Source organism: Protopterus annectens, chromosome 4.part0 (genome assembly GCF_019279795.1).
Source record: "Protopterus annectens isolate FY-2018-M chromosome 4.part0, PAN1.0, whole genome shotgun sequence".
NCBI classification, from domain to species: Eukaryota; Metazoa; Chordata; order Ceratodontiformes; family Protopteridae; genus Protopterus; species Protopterus annectens.
This window is the reverse complement of record NC_056733.1, coordinates 1,820,384,573-1,820,408,800: the sequence shown is the minus strand read 5'-3', so window position 1 is coordinate 1,820,408,800 and position 24,228 is coordinate 1,820,384,573. Positions and strand designations below refer to the sequence as shown.

The 24,228-nt window shown below is 38.0% G+C and overlaps 1 protein-coding gene across 1 annotated transcript in view; it reads left to right on the top strand.

The window, feature by feature from the left end:
* GFRA3 (GDNF family receptor alpha 3) overlaps positions 1 to 24,228 on the top strand; it is a 198,102-nt gene that overhangs the window by 118,791 nt on the left and 55,083 nt on the right. The window contains exon 6 of the mRNA XM_044069510.1: positions 22,444 to 22,578. Coding sequence (XP_043925445.1) covers positions 22,444 to 22,578 — 135 coding nt within the window. The remainder of the gene's footprint in view (positions 1 to 22,443; positions 22,579 to 24,228) is intronic.

Here is a 24,228-nt window from a genome sequence, read left to right as displayed (position 1 = left end):
AAGAAGAGCACCAGTACACTGAAATAACATAATCTAGTGCAACATTTCCATGTTGACAACAATGTACAAGGAACAACGTTTTCACAAATGTATACAACTACTAGTCATGGGAGGTGATGGAGAATAATGTATGAGTCAAATCTGTGGAAGAAGGGAACGGAGGGAGACATAGACTAGAAAAAGAGGAAGGGTGGGAGAGGGAGACAGGGGAGAGTGCAGGGGGTCCTTTCACACCAGCTATTTCCTTTCCTGGTTCAGGACACATGGGCAGTACTACAGGTGCCTGGGGACATGTTTACTGGTAAACCAGGGTATGCCCAACTGGTAAGGTACCCCATGTTGTAACAGGGCCCCAGGAGCCCATCAAAACACATCTTGATGGAGGAACTGCAGGAAATATTAGATATGGGGACAGTCTAGGAGTCCAATAGTCTACTTCCACTTTAACATGTTTTATGACATACTTTAAGCTGGTAAATAAATAAATGATTTTGTTTTGCTTTTAATGCACAGTAGCAGTATACATTCTTGCAGCCTACTCTCAGTAGCATAGCAAGGGTGGGGCAAACGGGGGACAAGGTGTTAGAGGGTACAATCCTGAAGTGTCATTTCTGTATTCTTCTTTCTGTACCAGCATTGCTGGTACAGAAAGTAACTTACAAACTTTTTTTTTTTTTTTTTTTTTTGCTTTTACAATGAATAGCTGTGGCAGGGAGGGGGCATGTGCTCCAGACGGCCATGAGCAGTCTATTGGAGCTTGCCTTTTATTTTTTGCTCTTCTGTTTGAGCAAGGGTATGGGGCAGTAGTTCAGGGACCAGCCCAGAATGGTGATTGAGCTACTACTGTTAGGTCCAGGATACCAGCAGGTGGGGGAGGTTGAGATGGTAGGTGGGAAGTCAGCTAGGAGTCCCATAAAAAAGGGTCAAAATTTGATATCACAGTTGCTAAGATTTTGGGGTCCTGAGTGAAATACATCACTTGATCATTCAACATGTTCGACATTCAACGTTTCATCCCGTGATATTTCTGATAGGAAGATATGGAAGTTAAACTCAAATTCTTCACCAGATGTGGGTATTATTTGAGCAAGTTAGGCAGCAGGCTGATTTCTGCAATATTCATTAAGTTAGTGAAGCCTCTTTTGTTCACAATGCAGATAGGGATCAGCTTCACACTCCTTGTTTGAACAACCTGCTCACATTAATTTTCAACATTAGAAGCATAAATAATAAGACAGATGAAGTACTTTGTGATACCTCACAAGAAAAGGCTGATATTTTGGAGGTTATAGAAATCTGGTTTAATGCTGAAAAATGATGGTGGCATTTCTATGAATAAAATTAGTAATTTGCCATCTTCCATCTCATTTAACATGTATATCTTTCAAAAAATCCATGATAAATGTCATAGGTTTTAATAAGAGCCCTAGTTTATTGCCCAAGCAGAAGATCATATTTATTGACTTTCTAGAGGGCACTTTTCTTAAAAAACAACATATCATAACTGGAGTCTCATACTCTCATAATTGTTGACATATCTATCTTCTAGACAGAGGGACTCCAGAATATTGGCAGTTATAACCATTGCTTTTTATTCTTAGCATGTTATTCCATTGTAGAAATGTTAATGACTTAGTTTTGGTTTTCCTTTATCTAACAATCAGTAACATTCAGGCTATTCCAGCTTTGAAAAATTCTGACCATTCTTCCATAACTACTGTCATAGCCAGGGCTGGATCATGGACAAGTGATAGCCATTTGCTAAACAAAACAATACAGTCTCACAATGAAAACAGGCTTAGCATAAATTGTAAGCTTCTCTGCCATTGAAACTCACATTTATTGAAATTGCATTGAAATCTACATTCAAAGAAAATGCATCTGGCCAGTGGTGGATTAAGTTTACCTTTGGGCTGTTTTCAAACCATAAGCCCCTTGCACATATTTTTGGACCATGCATATATGTGCATCTGCTCTTTGATGCACCATCCTGATTGTATTAAATTATATTCCTTGTATAATACAGTATCACTTGTTAGAGTATGTTTTAAATTTGTAGGTTTGAACATTTTTCCAGTAAGCAATGAAACAAAACATATGAACCAATAAGGGCAAAACTACCCATTACAGAACATTTCAACAATAAAAGGACACTCAAACTTCTGTCATTACAAACCACCAGTATCAGCCAATATACACAATCTCTGCAGAAGTAAAAGTCATCTGAATAATTCCACACTAAAGAGATCTGTAACTAATGAAGAGGTTGCTGCTGGCAAACAACTTTACATTTCAGTGTTTCAAGTACAAATTCAGTGCTTGCTGCACTTGAAGAATAAAATGCCCATGTTACATTAAAAAAATGGTAAGCTGGTAATTTTACCATAGGGAATGCCTGTCAAATCAGCAACAGGCCACATAGTTAGTAGGTATCTCATCCAAAGGAGGACACACTCAGGAAGGGAGCACCCTATTCCCCCATAAAGGAGGTACTGCAATATCAGCACTTCATGTACATGGTGTAGGAGTAGAGTCCACAGCTTTCTGCACCAAAGCAAGTATGCTACCTGTTGCTACTAACACTGCTTTTACAATTTATAGCACTGATGATGGCCATTTGCTAAACAAAACAGTTGTATATTGAAAACAGACTTAGCATGAGCAACAGTAAACTTCTCTTTCCTTGAAGTTCAACTTTCCTTAAAAATGCACAGGACCTCAACAGTCTTTGAAATTCTTTAAAAATGTACTGGAACTCAACATTTTTTGAAAAAACACTGAAACTCAACAGCCTTGAAATGCACTTGCTGATGAGAGTTTTGCAGTTGGTGTAGAGGATTCAGGCTCTAGGGTTCTGTACTGAAGGCACAGGGTTTGAATCTGAATGAGTTAACCAATTTCCTTAACTGGGGCATTTTACACACACACACACACACACATACACACACACACACACACACACACACACACACACACACACACACACACACACACACACACACACATTCACACACGCACACACTCACACACCCCTACTATTTTACCAAACAGTCCTCCACATTTATTCTGCTTGGCAACAGCATCCAAATCCATGCTTGCTTAAGTCACTTGCTCCTTTTCAGTTTAAATGTGTGTCCGTCATAATGAAGATTCATGTACAGATGCTAATAAGGACAAATTATGTGTGCATCCTTAAAGAGGAACTGTTACGCATGACGACTGCATTCTTAAAAAAGAAATGTAAAGATTTATGGCAGCCCCCCCCCCCTCCGGGCCAGTAGCCCCCTCCAAAACCAGTAGGCTCTAGGAGACATAGTGCTGGATCTGGCTCTGATCATAGCAACTTGGAAGTCTGCATAGAATGAAAAGGTTGTTAATTTTATAGGAGTAAATGTTTTAGCATTGATAGGCCAGTTCTGACAGCACCACACCATTAATTGCAAACTTTAACACGTCATGATCTTTCTTTTACAAAAATATTAACCTACTAATTGACACATTTGCTCCTGCTTTGATCTTGCATATAATCATTGCATCAAGCCACCCTACTGCAGGCCATATCATAAAGTATGGCATTATTGGAAGATACACAGGAAATTGTCTTTAATTAATACTTAGGAAAGACTTCAAAAATCCACAAAAAGTTTAGCAAGAGGTGTCCAAGTGGCTTTCTTGGCATCCATGTCTCGAACACATAATAAGCAGGTTATGATCGTTGACTCACTCACAATGCTCTGTATTTAGGCTTCTCTAAAGGGAAACACTTTGTAAGGTATATCTGTCTGTAGTTAGGAGTGCTTTTTTGATTTTTTTCTTGTACTGTTGCATATGTATCCTAATATTTGGTATTTATCTTAAACCTAGTCAGCAGCAGTGAGGGGAAAAAGAGTTTTTAGTCTAATCACCAGTAATCTTAAATGTGGGATAGTTTCTAAATTCAGATAATCAGATGATTCACTGGTGGCTCAGCTAGTTACTATGTTCATATGGACCACATCTATATGACAGGATTGACATTTGCAGTCTTTCCTTTTCCTGCACTTTCTTTATTCCTCACAGCTTCATAGCTTCGCGGGTGTTTACAAGGCTAACAACCACAAGGGCATTTGTAAGCCAAGCCATGCATTCCAAATCTCTGACAAGTTCTGGTACCTTTGATATTTGTAAGCAGGGGCTTGGGAGGTGAAACATTTACAAGCAAAAGCATGGGACGTGAACCATTTATAGGCTGCACCGGTGTCCATTAGAGACATAGGTGCCAAACCAAGGATGAATTTCCTGTTCCCCATCCAATTGTCCAAGTTACACTTCAATTGGGTTAGGGATAAACTCTGCTTCACATGGGTGGGGAGCCTGTTCCAGACAAGGGGTAATCTCTGGGATACATACCTGTCTCTCCAGCAGGACCTATTTATATCACAGCAAAGGTTTATTTATTTTATTTATTTATTTATTTGACATTTGTTAACTGGGAAAGTTCATCTGAGCAAAAGCCCTTTTTCAGTGGATGCCCGGGAAGAAAAGCTCCACAGTACAAGTAAGCAAGAAAATTTCTAAAATTGAAGATGAATACAGTGAAAATTTTACAATAAAACAGTTAAGAAAATGTAGATAAAGCTCCACAGTACAATATAGTAAGAGGCATTATAACATTGAAGAAAAAACATAGCAAAGAAATATACAATAAAACATTTGAATGAATTTACATAACACAGTGGGTTATCTTCAGACGGTAATTGTACAATACAGAGTAGTTAAGTGAGTTATGGTAGTAGGGAAGGGTGGAGTAGATAGGATAGTGATAGAGAAAGAGGTGGGTTCATATATGATGATTACAGAGGCAAATCCATGTGCTATTAAGGTACCTTTTGAGAGTTTTCTTGAATTCGTGGATATAGGAAATGTTTCTAAGGTTCATGGGGAGCTTGTTCCATACAAGAGCAGGAAAGTAGCTATAGAGATTCCGTCCAATAATTTTTTTTAGGTTTGTGAATTTGTAAGAGACATTGGTCAGAACTTCTGAGGGATTGAGGGGGCCTTATGTAGGGAGACAAGTAAGGAAATGCTAGGGCAAAAGGAGGGCTTATTCAAAATAGTATGGATAATGAGAAGTTGAGTAAATAAGAGTTGATTAGGAAACTCTAGCCATCTGAGTGTCTGGAGAGTGTGACAGTGGTGTGATCTTGAGGGCAGATCGGCTGCAAATCTCGCAACTTTGTTGTAGGTGGTTTCAAGTTTGGAAAGTAGTGAAGACTGTTAAAATTTGAGAGCTGTAAAAGAGGTTGGGGAGAAGGAAAGCTTGGGCTAGTGAGATCCTGGAGTTGGATGTGAGGAACCTTTTGTTTCTATAGAGCAAACCCAGCTTTTGGTGGGTTTTCTTGATGCAGTTAAGTACATGAAGGTCAAATTTTAGTTGATCATCCACTATTACTCCAAGCAGTTTAGTATGTGATTCAGCTATGATCGTAGTGTTGTTGAGGGAAGAGATGGTGAATGAGGATTTAAGATGGTAAAGGGATTTTGGAAGGAAGAGAAGAAGATTTGCCTTTTTAGGGTTTAGTATGAGCTGGTTGTTTGTGAGGCATATTTCAGTGAGGTTGAAAGATGTTTGTATCAGGGTTAGTAGGTCAGTGTTTAAGTCTTTAGAATTGGTAATTCTAGTGCTGTTTGTTTTGTAGATATGCAGGAGGTCCATCAGAGTGGGGTCTGATAATGCCTTGTATGCCAGGCATAGCTCTCCCTTCAACAGCCTGTAGGATACAGAATACAGGGGTAGAGCCTTGAGGCCTTAATTTCTCTGAGGTTCTATTTCTCAAATTGCCACTTGTATTTCTCACTTCTGACACTTGTATTTCTCACTTCTTCTGGATTTGTTCAGTAACTTTGGTGAGTTTCTTTGGAAAAAGTGTAGCTTTGTCACTTATCTGTTAGATTCTTCTTTTTGATCTCTGCAGTTTTTATGTCAGAAAAGTCTGTTGTATAATCTGCATAGCAGCTTCTTTGAAACAAATGTTTTAACATAAAATAAAATATCATCTGATTGAATTATTTTCTCTGAAACTATGTAGTTGCTATCTCTCATTGTTGTTTTCATGATTTTGTGCATTTTGCAACTGTTTTCTGTTGGGATTACTTGAAATACGGTTAGGAAGAGCAGTTTAGACACCACACCACCCTCAAAAAATGCAACTAGCTTCCAGTACAAGACAGGCCAGTCTTTCAACTCAAAACTCTAACCTTTAATTTTAAAATAAGCACTATTGTCCTCCATGTAGATAATGTATCCAATTCAGGAACAATTCCTACTGTCTCAGATCTATTTACTCTAATCTCCTCATTAGACCACCCTTCACTTTAGTTTCCACTAAAACAGCTTTAACTAGAATACTGGAATAAAGTATCTCAGAGCATCAGCTCTATTAGACTTCTGAACATCCACATCCACAATCCCTTTTCACCATTTTTGTACAAGGGGTCAGGGTGTCACTTCAACAGTGACAGTCTAAAGCCAAAGTCAATCCTTAAAAATGCATTCAAATTTAACATAATGCCACTGCTTTCAGTCATGATTAATATCCCTTTTAATAGCTCCACCTCAGTTAGCCTAGAGTATTCATACATTATCTACCTTACAATAACAACCAAACAAATCTTTATCTTATACTTTTCTCTTCTAGCCTATCTACTCAACTTAATCTACTATACCTTCTCTAATACCTTCACACTTTACCAACCATCCCTAATGTATGCCATTTATTTTTGCAACACTTTCACTCTCCTGGTGTCTCTCTACACTAACCATCCTCTCTCTCATCAATTCCTTCTTCTAGTCCATCTTCACAACATGGCTACCTTCCTGTGTTTTGCTCCTCTTTTCTCCCTCATTGTTCTCTAACTCCATCCTCTTTACCTTTACTTATACCTCCTAGTAACCTCTGCTATGTACTAGTTTTTTCTCCAACTGTACCTGTAATCATACTTCATGTTCCCCTGTGAAGGTCATTATTTTAAGTTTATGGTTTTACAAGTGATTCATAAAAACGTTAGAAGAGGTGAGGTGTTTAATGAAACTGAGTGTAATGAAACAAAATGGATAATTAAACTAGGGGCTGATAGGAGCCCTGGTCTGAATACAGCTATTTCTTTAAAACCTTTGTTAAGAAAAAGGAGGGCAATTTACTAGGTTTTCATTGGCTGTCTTACTATTTAAATGTTGGTTTTTAACTGTTGAGTATTATCTGAGGAAAGGCATGTTTGCCTGAAAGCACTCATTATGCACTTTTATTTATTTTAAATAAACGTTTCCATATTTTTACTCGCCTTGGTGTTTCCTACTACTATTTTTTGGATTTGCTTCATGTTTATTGATGGAGAGACTTTGGTGCAGGAAACCACAGTTTTTGGTTCTGATTTTTCTCGTTTGAGTTATTCTACACACATGGCTGAGCAGCAAGGAGAAGAGATAGAATTGGAGTATAACCCATCACAACCATTGGTTTCAACCTTTAAAAGGGTCATGAAAGGGGGTTTACTCATGACTGCGAACCCCCTTCTGAATATGGATATATGACGTCTGGCTTCAGTAACTACAAATATGGACAGTTGTCATCCAGGTGAGGTTGACTTTCAAGATTTATAAGACTTCAGAAAAGTACAATACATTTGAAATGCTTGCAATGGCAAAGGTTCCACTTGGAAGCCTGCGTTAAACATAACATTGTACCCAGGGGTCTCCGAGTGCTATGTATGCCGACACAAGGGGACTACTACCCTGATCTATTAGCTCATTGGCATGAGATCAATCTACAGACTAGTATTGCCTATATGAAGCTGCTCATAGATTATTTTACACCTGAGGAGCGTGAGTTGATGAATACCATTGATTCTTTGCAATAAGAAATTGAGGTTCATTTCAAAGAAAAGCATTACATTGACAGTTTCAATGACCTGGTCTGTGCTGTTTCATCGTATGACACCAGCTTACAGGACATCAAGGTCAAGAAACTAGTTTGTGATTTTAATGACTTTGCCAACCACCGTATTTTCATATGGCCTCGTGAGATGCCTATGAGTCAGCAAAGGTTAAATTCCAGTGTGAATTTGAGAGAACCTGCTCCAAATCAACAGCAGGAGCAGCAGTTATTGGAACAGCAACCTTTGGAGGCTATGCAGCACCTTGGTAAAGTATCAACAGCTTTGGTGGTAACCAAGGAACCACAACCATCACAGTATCGACGTGGGTTGGTTCCATCCAAAGGAATTGAATGTCTTGGGTCACAGGGGTTGACGCAAGAAAAGGAAACTTCTGCTACAGTACAGGCTCCTTATCATCTATTAGAAGCAAAACCAAAATCGGCAGTGAGTTTTCAAAGTGAGACTTTCCCCATGCTGCCGGTACCAGTAAAGAAGAAAGATCCACGAAAACGGAGTTTCACAAAGTCACAGGAACAGAAGAAACAGAGAGTCTCGCATTGACTATGGGTATTTCTAATAACATTGTGTATAATCTCTCTGATGTTGAACTTTCTGAAATGCAACTCGTTGTATTGAATAAGGGCCTGACCTTTGTTCCAGATGCTCTATCTGATTATAGTCAGGTCATGGTTGATTTAATGTGTTTTGCCAGGAATGTTTTATTAAGAAACATGTTTAAAGATAGCAAGCAGGGCCATGTTAAAGAGTTAAAAAAGCCTAGTGATTTTTTTACCAAATGCACATCCTACTGTGACTACTCTTTTAAAACTGTGCCAACATGATATTGAATGTTATATACAGGACAAACGCAGACGCAGGTTTCACAATTTAACTCAAGCTCAGCGTTCAGCTTTAGAACAATTGTGTCATGATGAAAGGATAGTGATTAAGTCTGTGGACAAGGGGGGAGCCATTGTTATATTGAATAAGCAGGATTACTGCGATAAGCTCATGTTTTTGTTGTGTGACACAGTTACTTTTAAATCAATCTCCCCCATTATGGTAAAAGGGGTGATAGATAAGATTAGTCATCCTTTTGAATTTAAGAAAGTGTGGGATTATAACAGATTCTTTGTATGATTTTCTTTATATAGAACATCCAGTAACTGCTGAATTTAAGGGGTTACCCAAATTACATAAGGATGAATCCAACCCACCCCTGAGACCTATTGTCTTGGGGAGAGGTTAGGCCACTGAAAACATTTCCATCTGGGTTGAGTGTGCTTTGAGACCTGTGGTAAAACTCTACCCAAGGATTCTGAAGGATACGGCACAGTTCTTGACTTCTTTATCGAATTATATGAATACAACAATGTTAACAGAATTTTTGTTTGTAACATTAGATGTGAAGGATCTGTTTACAGTGATTAACAACAGTTATGGGTTAGAGGCCATTGAACATATATTGGATGTTAAGGCACGATTGAATAATGACAGCAATCAGAGGATTTGTAAGTTGCTGAGTTTAGTACTTGAAAATAACATCTTTATGTGTCAAGGCAATTACTATAGGCAGGCACAGGGTGTTGCCATGGGCACACCCTGTGCAAATTCGTATGCCAACTTGGTGTTAGCTTATCGGGAGGACAAGGCACTGTTTGAACAACAGCATCCCTGGATTGACCTGGTAGGGCACTATGTACATTTTGTTGATGATGTGTTTTTCTTGTGGAAGGGCACATCAGAGGAGCTGCATCTTTTTGTTAACTATCTAGAGAATAGCACTGAGTTTTTTTAGATTTTCTTTGTGCTATTCGGCATCTGAGTTAGACTATTTAGATGTACGCTTACAGACTTTAGATGGAAAAAAATGAGACAATACTCTATAGGAAGGAATGTTGGAGGAACAGCTTTCTGTCATTTGACAGCATGCATCCTAGGCATACCTTCAATAATATAGTGAAAGGTCAAGCGAATTGGGTTTTGCGACTTTGTACAGAGACAGAATGCTTTGAACATGAGATGAATGTTCTGTCAGAGAATTTTTGAAAAGAGGGGATATAAAAAACAACAAATTGAGGCATCTATTAATACAGTGAAAATTAATTGGAATAAAGCGGTGAAACCGTAGTGCAGTAGGGTGGCCACAGATAGAGTGTTAGACAATGAGAGTGCAAAATCCAGACAAGGTCAGTTGTTACTTACCTATGACAGTGATGTGGGAGGGATCTGTGACATTATTAGATAAAATTGGAAAGTATTGCACACAGATCAAAGGATAGCTGATATTGTGGGAGAAAGACCCAGATTTACCTTTAGAAGGAACAAAAATTTGAAGGATATGCTGTGTCAAGAACCCAGAGATATTTCTTGCAAGACTTTGAAAACAGGGTGCTTGGGAACTTTTCCACGCTGTCATTGCAAGGCCTGTGATTACATCAATAAGGACAATTTTTTTACATACCCTAGAACAGGTCAGACATATTTCTTGAAGGAGTATGCTGATTGTAGGAGTAAGAATGTTGTATACATAGCTATGTGCCAATTATGTGATTCATTTTATGTTTGCAATACCAACTGTATGCTTAAGAACAGAATATTTGGTCATTTGTTTGACATTAGACATCATGATGTATGCAATGCATTAGCACAACATATAGGGAAACATGAAGGTCATTATTTTAAGTTTATGGTTTTACAAGTGATTCATAAAAACGTAAGAGGAGGTGAGGTGTCTAATGAAACTGAGTGTAATGAAACAAAATGGATAATTAAACTAGGGGCTGATAGGAGCCCTGGTCTGAATACAGCTGTTTCTTTAAAACCTTTGTTAAGAAAAAGGAGGGTAATTTACTAGGTTTTCATTGGCTGTCTTACTATTTAAATGTTGTTTTTTAACTGTTGAGTATTATTTGAGGAAGGGCATGTTTGCCTGAAAGCGCTCATTGTACACTTTTATTTATTTTAAATAAACATTTCCATATTTTTACTCACCTTGGTGTCTCCTACTACTATTTTTTGGATTTGCTTCATGTTTATTGATGGAGAGACTTTGGTGCAGGAAACCACAGTTTGTGGTTCTAAATAAATAAGTACCTAAACTGATCTGGCCTACAGTGCATCCTGTTAGTGATCTTGGGGAATATTGGTCAGACTCTCATCTGGACAGTTTTCTTTTATGCTGTTTTTGTTGTGTTTGCATGGAGTTAAAAAACAAAATGTGCTAGATAGTTATTGAGACCCTTTTATCTTGGTAATACAGTACGATGGAATATGTACAATATTCATCATAGTTAAATGGAAGGAGTGAAATAAAAATAGAAATAATTGACAAGCACTTATGGCAATGTTCACAGGTTCACAGGCAAGTACTAGGCTAACTCCCCATTGGGCCATTTTGAGCCTAGCTAAAGTATAATTTGTTAAAGTTAAACAAATGAACACAGTTAGAGAGCAGCCATATGTGGGAATAGAGAACTGACACATTTCAAATTCTCTGAAGAGGTTACTAAATAATTTAGGCTTGCCAACCTGGTGGTATAGGGTGATTAAGCCCTGAATATGACTCAGGTGACCCAAGACTAATTAGTGACTCTGGCAACTGACAGGCTGTCAGGGAAGGATGGGCAGTGCCTATCCTGGTAGGGATGATGGTGGTGGCTTCTAGCCAACTGTCTGTGTCACTCCAGTATAGTGTGACAGATGTGGCATATAGTACTGAAAAGAAAGTAACAGTTGATTGGGGAGGGTATGCACTGTGGCTGCCCAAGCTGACTATAGTAGCTCTGTATCTCACACGTGAAGGAATGTACATGTGCTGATATGGGGAGGCATAGACAGCCCTTGTGGTGATATGGGTGGACACATACCACCAGATGTGAGGTTAGGGCTAGTATACAAATAATCTCATGGGAGGGATGCCAGCAAGAGCACAAAACACCTTTGATGTCTGCTTGAATGATGGCTGTCCACACAAGACTGCCCGGTAGATCTGAAAGGCTGGTTGTCTTTACTGCCAAGTAATCAGGGATGGTATGTGATTGGGGGGTCTGGGCGGTCAACAGGCAGAGGACACAAAAAGATTAAAAGAAAAAAAATAAATAAAAGAGGCTTAATAAAATGCAAAGAAGGTAAGCGACCTAAATTGCTTTTGGACTATTAAGTTATATGTAGGAATATAAAAAAGCAAATTACCAGGGGAAAGAAGTTAAAGCTTGAAACAATAACATTTTCATATATATAAAATCATCACTGATACTAAGTGTAGATGGACTTTATGTAGTGAAAATGACAAGATAAATATATTCACCAAAGAGTAAAAAATGTTGGAAATCTAAAGCAACCAAATAAGCGCTGAAATACCATACTGCAAGATCCATCAAAAGTTGTCACAAAATAAATAATATAAAAGCATGTGCAAATGTTGAAAATAAATATAAATATAGGGGAGAATGGAGTAAGAAATAAAGCTATCAATGATTCTGGAGATCCTTTGAAAGATTTATTATCCTGTTTTATTGACGCAGTAATAGTATAGAATTGTAAAGCTGAAACAATAATGCTAATATACATAAAGAAAAAGGAGACTTAAGTCTTTGCAGAAATTATAAACCAGTGAGCCTACTGAGTACAGTGAGAACATTGTCTGAAAGAATATCTAATTCATGTTCTTTTGGCTGGTCTATAACTCAAAAATATGAAAAATTCCATACTACAGGCTGTCCTAAAGGATGCTCAAGTATTACAGCTATTTAATTTTAGTTGTGCGTTCTAAAATTGTAATCAAACTAGGTGCCTTGAAAATAAGTACACACATGGTAAAATGGACAGAGAAGTGGCTACGAGACAGAAGCTGGCAGATTGTTAGAGGGAAGTAAGAAAGGATTATTTTTCCAAAAAAGGGTTGCTCAGGAGTCAGTGCTGGGAGCTCACCTTTTCACAAGTTTCGTCAGTGTCATTTTAGTAGATGATAGGTTTTCATAGCAAAAACATACTAATGACATAAATACTAACATTCAATACCAAAATGACATGCAGACTTTATAGCTGTCCCAGGAAAAGTAAATGTATGGACGGAGGAAAATGAAATGCAACTAGAACAGAGAAGAAAGATATTTGGATGTAGACTGTTCATGTAGCAAGCAAAATATTTTGTATGAAGTTCATTAATAAAGGAATTTTGAGTTACAAAAATGTGGGTTTAGTAGTAAATGCCAAACTAACACTGGGAATAATCTATGATAAGTTATTAAGAAAGCACCATGGATTATTGGATTTACCTGAAAACACTTAAAATCAAGACTATATAATGCATTAATAATTTTATTAAACAGCATAGCAAGAACTAAGAACATGGGTGCTCAATCTGGTCACTCTGTAAAAAGGACAAATAAAGAGAATATAATTAACACAAAAATAAATAGACAAATTATAGGAATAAAAGGGCTAACATATGAAAAGATACCTGTTCATGTGGATATGTGAACATCTATTAAAATTTTCAGCAACATAACTTCAGAGTTTAGAATAGGAGAATTGAACAGTACAGATGTTAGGGAATTTGTACTAACTTTGAGATTGTGGCATCTGAAGAGTATTCCTACTATTCTGAGGGTCATTGACCTCAGAATTAGTATATATAAGTGGTAAAGTTGTGGAGGGATGACCTCAGAGTTAGCATAAGTAGCAGAGTTGAAGAATTGTTTTTTATTTTATTTTATTTATACTTTATTGATTGGGTTAGTCCCACTAGGCTAGTATCCTCTTTTTAGGGGAGATCCAAGGTGATATTTATACTTATTTATTTTATTTTACATTTGTTTACCAGGATGGTCCAACTGGACACAGGTCCATTTATAGCGCAGGCCCAGGGAGAAAAGCTCCACAGTAGAGAAGAAAGCAGAATAAGAGACAGACAAGCACATATAAGCAATATTAGTGTATACTAATTCAACATGGTTAACATAAAGTAGCACAAAACTGGAGAACAACTTTTAAAGTTATAAACAATGATGCATATTTACAGTATGTATAATAGGAAGGAAGGTGTGTAGAGTTGCAAAACAGTGAATATTATATAACACATGAACATAGCCAGGTATTCATTAGATGTGATTTAAGTAAGTTTTTAAACCGTGTAATAGTGGAGGTAGACGTCGGAGAAGGGGGAGGTTATTTCAGGCTTTAGCTATGGAGTGAGAGAATAAGGTTTGTGTCAATTTCTACGCCAAGGAGTTTGGTGTAGGCAGAAGTAGAAATGACAGTGATATTTTTGGATGTGATTGTAAAGAAGGGGGGTGGAATTAGATTTATTGGGGGTGAATAGAAACAGTTAAGTTTTGTTGGGGTTTAGGATAAGTTGGGTATCAGTAATCCATCTTTCCACAAAGCTAAAGGATTCCTGAGTGAGTTGTTGTAGAATGGTAAGTGATGGTGCAGAGCAGATTAGTGTAGAATCATCTGCATACTATATGTGTGGCATGATGGGTGGAGGTATTTTGACTGTTAGTGAAAATAGAGAAAAGAAGTGGGCCTAATATTGAGTCTTGTGGTACACCTATGGTAGTTGGAAGTAAAGGGGATAGTTCACCTTGCCATTGGACAGATTGCTGCCTATCTGCTAGATAGTTTTTGAACCAGGCAATGGTAGAAGGGGCAAAGGATAGGGAGGCCAGAGTGTCTAGTAGTATGGAATGCGAGAGAATATCAAATGCTTTGGAGAGATCTAAGAATATAGCAGATACAAAATTATTGTTATTTCTCTGCTGGTTGACCAAGTTATTAAAGGAGAGAAGAGCAGTAGCTGTGCTGTGATATGGCCAGAAACCATGTTGTGTGGTGGAATGGAGATTATATGTGTTCAGGAATTGCATAACTTGAGAGTGAATACATTTGGAAATTCGGCAAGGGCATAAAGGAACTTCTCTTACTCTTTTCAATAGGTGTCATGGGATCTTTTACATCCACCTGAGCTGCCACCAGCTCAAGCAGATGGGATCTTGGTTTAATGTCTTATCTGAATGACGATTCACTCAGACGTGCATGCAGTGTCAGCAATCCATTTACCTGACGTTGGAATAGAACCCGCAGCCTTCTGCAGCAAAGGTGAATATGATGACCTCAAAGTTAGTGTATATCAGAAGCAGGGATGTGTGAGGCCAGTACCTGTGAAGTCACAAGTCAGAAAGGAATTGAGCAATTTCAGAAGAAATACAGCAAATGCTGATTCTCACTGTAACACATTTAAAGCTTTTTTTAAAGAAGGGCTTTGAACCCTTCATAGACCGACTGCTTACGCTAACTGTAACATCACGGTACTTCAGACCAGTAGAAATACACTGTGAAAATGCAGTCTCAGACTTAGCATATATTGACATGTATATTGTTGCTCTTCCAAGCATTGTGGTTATGGTCTGCAGAATATTACCAGGTAGCTTTGGAGGGTGCAAGACAAAAAATTCTTTAAAGGTGTTAAAGTGAGTTTCGCAATTCTTAGTTTTTGTGTGTATGCAGCATCAGATCTCATAGTTCTGTTAAGGAGCCCATGTGTGTAAACAAGTAGCTCATTTGAATAGCTACAGATTGCCTTACTATAAAGGCAACATTTCTTCCTCACACTGAGACCTTATTGAGTCTAATAGTAAGTTATTAATATGAGGGTGAAAATCCATATTACAAAGTATTATTTACTATTTCCTACAATTTTATTGTTTTTGCCATGTTTAGATAACCACAGCTTCCTGCAGTGTACTTGACTTCAGTGAAATGCACTTCAGCAGACACCAACCCACCAGTCCAGCTAATATGGAACTGATCTACATTAATAGCATCACTGTATGCACTGTGCTATATATAACAAGACACTACAAAGAAAGGCATTGACACCTCCTATCTAGAATATAAAAAGATGTAAAACAAGTCAATCTGCTTAAATGGAGTTAGACAACACCACTTCCTCATAGGGAAGTTTTGCTGCCCCACCCCAAACCTAAATATAACAACTCTTGAGAATGTGCAACTAAAGAGAAGTGGGAATATTTTTATTCCCACTTCTCTGAGATTATATAATCTCAAATTGTTATACTTAAATCCTAGGATTGGAGGTGCAAATATCTGCCTCTCACAAAAAAGGAGCAAGTAGGATTGGAGGTGCAAATATCTGCCTCTCACAAAAAGGAGCAAGTATAATTGAAGTGAAGTGTTGTATTGTGTGTTGTAGTTACTTATTTGTGACTGTGCTCCAATATGTCATCCACTACATGGTACACACTGATCAGAACATAGTCTAGAAGATTCACCAGTGGCGGCTGGTGACTTAAAATCAAAGGGGGGCTGCAGGAGACAGCTGAAAGGGTGGGGTCAATGGGAAGGGGTGCGGCCAACTAGAAAGTGGAAGAGGTATGCTCAAAACCACAAAAACTGTAACTTTAATTAAATACACTGCCCTGGGTGCCAATCCGTTATTATGAGAGCCCAATCAAGACAAAATGAAGTGTAGAAGAAAAAAAATATTTCAATGCATTGGCTGCATGGCAGCTTACTTAATATCTAGATGGAAACAAAAAGGTTGTGAGGCATGAAACAATAAATTACTTTTTAAATACATTATTGGAATGCCAGTCAAAATCAAGTATAAGAAAAACAAGCAGCACTCAACTCAAACCACTTCTCCTTGCACTGCATTTCTAATTATAATTTATATTCAGCTTCATTAAAGTACCAAGTAACATGCTGAAAGTAGCTATCTCTGTGATACCCCCACTTGTAAAAATGTTTCTTATCCAAAAAAGACCTGCTGTCTGACAACAACTATCTACTTGTTTCATGGGGAAAACATGATGAAAGTAAAAAATGAAAAGCAAACAAGAAACAATCTCAAGATACATTGCTTAAAGGATTGCTGCACAGGTTATGGATCACACATGATAGACTGGCATTCTGTTTAGTTTACAGGTAAAGCCTGCAAAGATGACTGCAAGTCTCCAACAAATGTAATGAGCTTCTTAAAATAATGCAACCCTGTCCTTTATTACAAATACTGTCATATGCATTTCAATACCCGCGGCATATATGTTATCTAGTTATGTAAGTATTCTCTGCATAGCAACAACAGAAAGGCTTTCAATGTTGGCAATGCTTTAACATTATGCTTATTAAAGCTTACTTGCATCTTACAATCTCAGACAAGCTTACCGGATGGTCATTAAAGCATTGCTACTTAAACACAGAGCAACAGGTACTTTCTGAATAATAATAAGCATAAATCAACAGTGTAAAAATGTGACAGAAACCAGAACATTCTGCAAAATCAAGGATAGATGAAAAGCCACTGTAGTACTTGCGTCTACCTTGGATGGGGGGATACTCTGCACATTTACACTGCATAACTGCTCCTTACCTTGCTTGGACACATCCAGAGTCACTACATGGGGGAGTGGAGTACAACAAGTATATCACAATTTGAAATTTCTCTGGCTGACTGTGATGGCCCTGACACATTTGTCATACCTCTCAACCTCAGAGCAAAAAATCTGGACAAAGCCATACATAGAAGTGGGACAAAGGCCCAAAAATAAGGACAATCTTTAAATATTGGTCTTATAAACTTAAAAAGATAATAGAATAGTAGGTCTTGCATCAGTATGAATTTTCTGAAGGGTATGTAATCTGAAACTCAAATGCCTGTCATTATTTTTTAACTTCAGTCTTTAATGATTTGCCACTAATTTGCCAAAAAAACACAGTTTTATGAAAAATGGACCAAAAATGTGATGCAAAAATATAAAATTGCCGCACAACACAGCTGGGAACCTGTCAAAGAAGGGGCACTTTTTAATATTAATACTGTTAACTTGAGCAGCTGACAAAATAAGAGAATCTACATGCATTTCTGATCATTACAGTTATTTATAATAGTAAACCCGCCACGTTTTCTTCCAAAATTGCCATTTTGCGGAGGGATTATTAAGGAGAGAGCAACATTTTGCGCCAAAATCAGGGACAGTTGAGAGGTTTGGATATGCCTAGTTCTATAAATTTATTTGCACGTACCTCTCAAACTATTAATGCAGGAAATCTGGACAAGGCAGAATATATTGGGGGAACATATAAACAGTACAAAAATTTGCTCTTGTATAAACTGAGACAGTTGATAGAATAACACTTTTTGCATTAGCATGCATTTTTCTGAAGGTTATGAAGTCTGAAACTCAGTGTCTGTCATTATTTAGTGACTTAATTCCTAAATGATTTGCCAGAAAAAAACACAAATTTTATGAGGAACAAACCAAAAATAAGAAGCAAAAATCTATTCCTTCTGTGAAAATCTGGACAGTTGAGAGGTATAGTTCCGTCCCGGCTGTCTGAGTTTGCTGCCCTTCCCCCTCACAAAATCATGGTCAAATGGAGCCTCCCCCCTGTAGCCATTCCAATGTCCCATTACTTGGCTATTTCACCCCATTTACCATAAACACTGATGAGTATACTGCGTTACTTCTACAATTATTTGGATTTCATTTGAAAGTTTTATTTTGCATTTTACAGCACAAACACTAAGACATCTGCTAAACAATGCAATGCAGTCTCACAATGAAAATAGACTTAGCATTAAAACTTCTCTGCCCTTGAAACTCACATTAGTTGAAACAGCAATGAAATCCACATTCAAAGAAAATACATTTGGCTAGTATAAAGATTAACTTTGGGCTGTTTTCAAATGATAGGCCCCTTGCACACAAGACATACATGTGTTGTATGATACACCTTCCTGATTGCATTAAATTATACTCCTTGTATAATACAGTACAGTTAGAGGGTGTTTTAAATGTATTGTTTTGAACATTTTTGCAGTAAACAATGAAACAAAATGAATGCACCAATAATGACAAAACTTCCCAATTGAGAACATTTCCATCATAAAAGTCTACTCAAACTTCTACAGTCCACCAGTATCAGCAAATATGCACAATCTCTGCAGAAGTACAAGTCATCTAAATAATTCCACATTAAAGAAATCTGTAACTAATGAAAAGGTTGCTGCTAGCAAACAACTTTATATTTCATTGTTTCATCTACAAATAAAGTGCCTGTATCTTTCCCAAAGAGAACATTCTCTGTATGGCAGCATCCAACCCTGTGGGAGTAGAACCCACAGCCTTCTGCACCAAAAGCAAGTACACTACCTGTTGTGCTATTAATAATAATATAAGCAGACTTAGCATAAGCAGGACTAAAATTCTCTTCCCCTGCAGCTCTCAGCTCCTTGTAAAATCTACTCGACACTCAACTGTATCTCTCAACTTCGCACCACAAAAAATCTGGAAAAAGCCAAAATTTATGGGGGGGGGGGCAAAAGCCCAAAAACCAGGGACACATTTTAAACACTGCTTCTATAATCTTGGAAAGTTGCTGAGATAAAATGCTGTGTTACCACCATATATTTTACTGCCAAGACTTGAATGCAGGACCCTGTACAAAACAGTCAGAGGAACATACCACTATGCCAAATCAGTTGTTTTATGAAAGAGAGGAAGACTGAAACTTAAATGGCTACCATTTAGTGAATTCAGTTCTCACCATAGCTGTCAACCTCTTAGCACAAAACACATGGACAAAGCCAGTAATGGGGGAATACACCCCTCAAACATATTCAGTGAATTCAGTTCTCACCATAGCTCTCAACCTTATTACAAAATACCTGGATGAAGCCAATAATGGGGAATACAGTCCCAAAAATAGGGACAATTTTCAAATATTCATCTTATAAACTTAGAAAATTGCTAGAATAAAAGGCTTTGTGTTACTATGTGCTTTCTGAAGAATATGAAGTATGAAATTCAAATGCCTGTCAATTTTATTTATTTAACATTTGTTAACCGGGAAAGTCTGACTTGGAGCAAAAGCCAATTTTTGGCAGAGGCCCAGGGAGAAATACTGCAGACACATGTCTTTGTAATATGGGATGACACCAGAGCAAACCCACACACAAACTCCACTCAGAAGGCACCCCAGCCAAGAATCAAACCAGAGAACCTCTAGCTGTGAGGCAACAATGCGACCACTGCACCATCAACTATTTAAGTAATGAAAAATTTCAGAAACCACAGATTTTATGAGGAACAGAACAGAACAAAATATGAGGCAAAAATAGGACATGCAGACTCCACCCCAGCCAAGAATCAAACCAGAGAACCCCAAGTTGTAAGGTAACAATGCTGCCACTGCACCATCAACTAATCAAAAATTCAGAAACTACATATTTTATGAGGAACAGAACAGAACAAATCTGCAAAAGTTTCAGAAAGGATGGTGGGTAGAGAATTCAGGCTCTTGTTACCTGCACCCAGGGTTCAAGCCTGTATCCTGAGTTCTCTCTATACCCACCTGCGGCATTTTACACACATACACACACACACACACGCACACACACACACACACACACACACACACACACACACACACACACACACACACACACACACCAGTACCTGCATCTAAAGCTGCCGGTGTGTTCTGCCGGCACTTGATAATCCAAATCTGGCTCTCCAAATAAACTCTAAGCTGCTGCAAATACACTCCTGCTCTGCAAATAAAGTCCAAATGCTGCTGCAAATAAAGTCCAAAGCTGCTTCAGCTCATCTGCATTCACGCCGGAATGCACACTTCCAGTTTCCTGTTTGTGAATGTTCCAACTTCCAAGACTGCTGACCTTGCAGTCTGATCACCTTCCAGTCTATGGGGTTAGCACAGCATAGACTTCTATGCCATTAGCAGTCTGTTGCCTTCTTCCTGACTCTGGACTGGTAAGGCAGCAGTCCGGATACACTTTCAAGTGAGAAGTTATTTGATTGTTGGATTGTACCATTCTGGTTCACAGCTGGGGGGGGGGGCTGCAGTCCTACAGTCCGATATCACGAGCCGCCACTGAGATTCACTTACTACATCTGGTAACATCATGTCATGATCTAGCATATATATCCATTCTCTGTTAGTTACAGACGTCAAACTCTATTTTGGAGCACATGGAACATTTTAGCATGCTTGATTACAGCTGTTGTCAACAGTAAGAATTATTATAACACACCCACTAACTCTGATTCAAGGCATTAACACATCACTAACCATGGTTGAGAAATTCAAGGCATAGTTTGTTATACATAATATGTCTGATTATATACCTTAAGATACACTCTAGTACATTCATTCATGCCTTCTGTTTTGACTGAGAACTTCAACATGACAGCTAAACAACAGAGTATTTCATAATTATGGCAGGGCATGCTAAACATTCTGTGATGAATTTGATGATTACATCTGATAATTTAAGGCCATAATCTAGCCTCCTTATTGAATGTGAGGGGGGGTGTCAGGCATGGTCTGGTGTAGCATTTCTAATGATTTTGTCTGGACACTTCAGGAGGTAATTGTGTAGATGCAGGTTAACCTGGGTTGATCCTTGGCTGTGAATTATAGTCCATTTATTAATTCCATCGAGGGATTCCAGTATATGATCTGGTATATAGAACATGAACAGAAGTAAATAACATGAAATGATACAGTAACTTGTCATGGCTGAACACAGCTGGAGCTGATGTAATACAATTATATGAACATGGTGATTGTTCTCTGAAAATGGAGACAAAAACAAGCATTTGTTAAACACATTTTAGAAGTCCCAAGCAAAGACCCAATCTTAGCAGTGCTTAGGGGTGCTTAGCAAAAGCTTGTTAAGCACTCTGTAAGTGCTGTTAAAATTGCATCTTGCACTGGGGGCAAGCATTTGTTAAACACATTTTAGAAGTCCCAAGCAAAGACCCAATCTTAGCAGTGCTTAGGGGTGCTTAGCAAAAGCTTGTTAAGCACTCTGTAAGTGCTGTTAATTGCATCTTGCAATGGGGGCTGTTAGTGGTCAGCGTCAACTGGTAAGGAACAGTGAAAGAAGGTAAAAGAAAAAAAAATGTGTTTGATACACAGTACTCCCACACTTATAAACAAAAAGTATGGCAGAGCAAACTGTTCAACAGCTTTTAAAGCTCTTCATTCTTCACAGCGATACTTTGTTTCTTCTTGTTGCTTATTTGACAGTGCTAAAGTGTTTAACCAGCTTTCAAATAGCCAGTAAAAAACACACTACACTTTTTTTTCTATTCTGTACCTCATAGTAGTACATAGATCAGATATAGCTCCGTGCACTACAAAGAATTATGACTGGGTTGTACTGGTCATAACCTAATTGGTCTCGAAAAGAATGTAAAAAAATCTTGGCATCTATGTCTCAAACAGATAACAAGTAGCATGTGGGTTAAGACTCCATGCTTTGCAAGCATTTGTCATATTTGTTAATGCACATGATTTTTAGTTAGTATTATTTTAACATGCCTTTTCTAATTATCCTTAGAATATCAATGAAAGCAAACCTATAGATATGAACAAGAAACAGTGCTGCAAATTTTTCAGGCATATCTATTTTTTGTTTAATAAGATGCACGTCTAGTTTTTAATACTGACTGGAGATATTTTTTTTTCTTGAAGGAACAATCATGACACCAAACTATATCAGTAACAGTAGCCAAGAAGTTTCCTTGTGGTGTTCTTGTGATAGAAGTGGAAACCAGAAGGAAGAGTGTGACAAGATTCAGCACATGTTTGCATCTAACAGCTGCTTTCGTAAGTATACCAATGGTTAAACACTTTCACAGGGATAGTAAGTTAAATCAAAAATGTGTTGGCATGTGTCACTTGTTCATCTCTAACACGTATGACTGGAAGGCTTGGGGTTCTGTTTACATGCTTTAATACATATAAACACATCAGGATGGATAACAGCATCATTACATACAAACAAACTAGTTAACAGACAGACCTTACATACATACCTAATTACATCTCAACAGCTAACTACAAAATGGTAGTCTGGCTTGCATATTTATACACTTGTGCAAGCCCTTGGGTATCTTCTTAAAGGTATATACACACATATTGATCTACATCCTCCCTCTTAAAAATATTGCCCTTTATACGAAACAATATCAGAGATAGACATGCATTACTGTACCTATCAGAAACAAAAGACAATGTTCAAGTCCAAGTTGCTTCATATCTGTTACAGGGTTTAGAGATTCAACCATATCTCGTAATATAACAGTTGGGACCAAATTTAGCAACAGGGACAGTCTGCGGTGCACAACTCGTATCAGGAACTTCTGGATTCGTCAAAGGAATGGGAATGTCCTCTGGAACTGGAATTGGAACACCGGACAACTCACTCTGAGATAAAGAGTCCTTCTCACAGGCTATGTGCTGCAGTATAGGCTCAGACACCAGTTTGAAATGTTTCCGATTCCAACTAAAGATTGCTCCTTCTGATTCCAAAATGTATGATCTCAGCACTGGCCCAATATTCTTCATGACACCAATCTAATCATAACCTTTGGACGTTTGTATCCTTACCACTACTCCTTCTCATAATGAATTGAGCAGTTTATTGGTCTTATCATAGTAGGGCATCTGGGTTAAGTGCTTCTTCAACAGATTGGTTTTCACTGATCTGTTGTTCTTGACACATGGAACCAACAATTGACTACTGATCGGTAATGTGGTACTAGTTTGTCTTGACAGAAGTCTCTGAGCAGGTGAACCAAGATTTTTATCATGAAGAACATTTCTGAGATTCAAGAAAACATCACTATTATCTCATTTTGACTTGTCTAGTAACTGCTTTGCACTTAGAACTGCATGTTCTACCAAACCATTTGACTGTAGGTACTCAGGACTGTTTGTGACATGAGTAAAGTCCCATTCTTCAGGAAATCTTTTGAATTGTTGACTTAGATCAGGGGTTCCCAAAGTGCGTGCTGCGACACCCTGGGGGTGCCACAAACTGATAAGCTTAGTCACAAAATAAACCATGAACTAATAAGCTTAGTTACTAAACTTATTAGTTTGCGGTTTATTTTGCGGCCGTGCTAAAGGTTATTACGGTATAGCAGCGTGTTTACACAGTGATCCGCCTCCTTGATATTATATGACCATTCATTTTTCACCTATATCTCTACATAAGTGTACTGTTTTTATTTGCTCATTTTAACCTGCAGTTCCTTGACTCTACACATCTCATTCTATACTCAAACTCCTGTTACTTACATAATGAAACAGATCTGTGTCAGACTGAACTCTGTTGTTGTAAACAGAGAACAGGAAGAGCAGATTGTAGGACCAACCACCATCAGTGATGTCAAAGGGGGTGGGACTTGACTTCACTCAGTTTACTGACACCTACAAGAGTGCTCCCAATTAAGCAAAAAAGCAAAACTATGA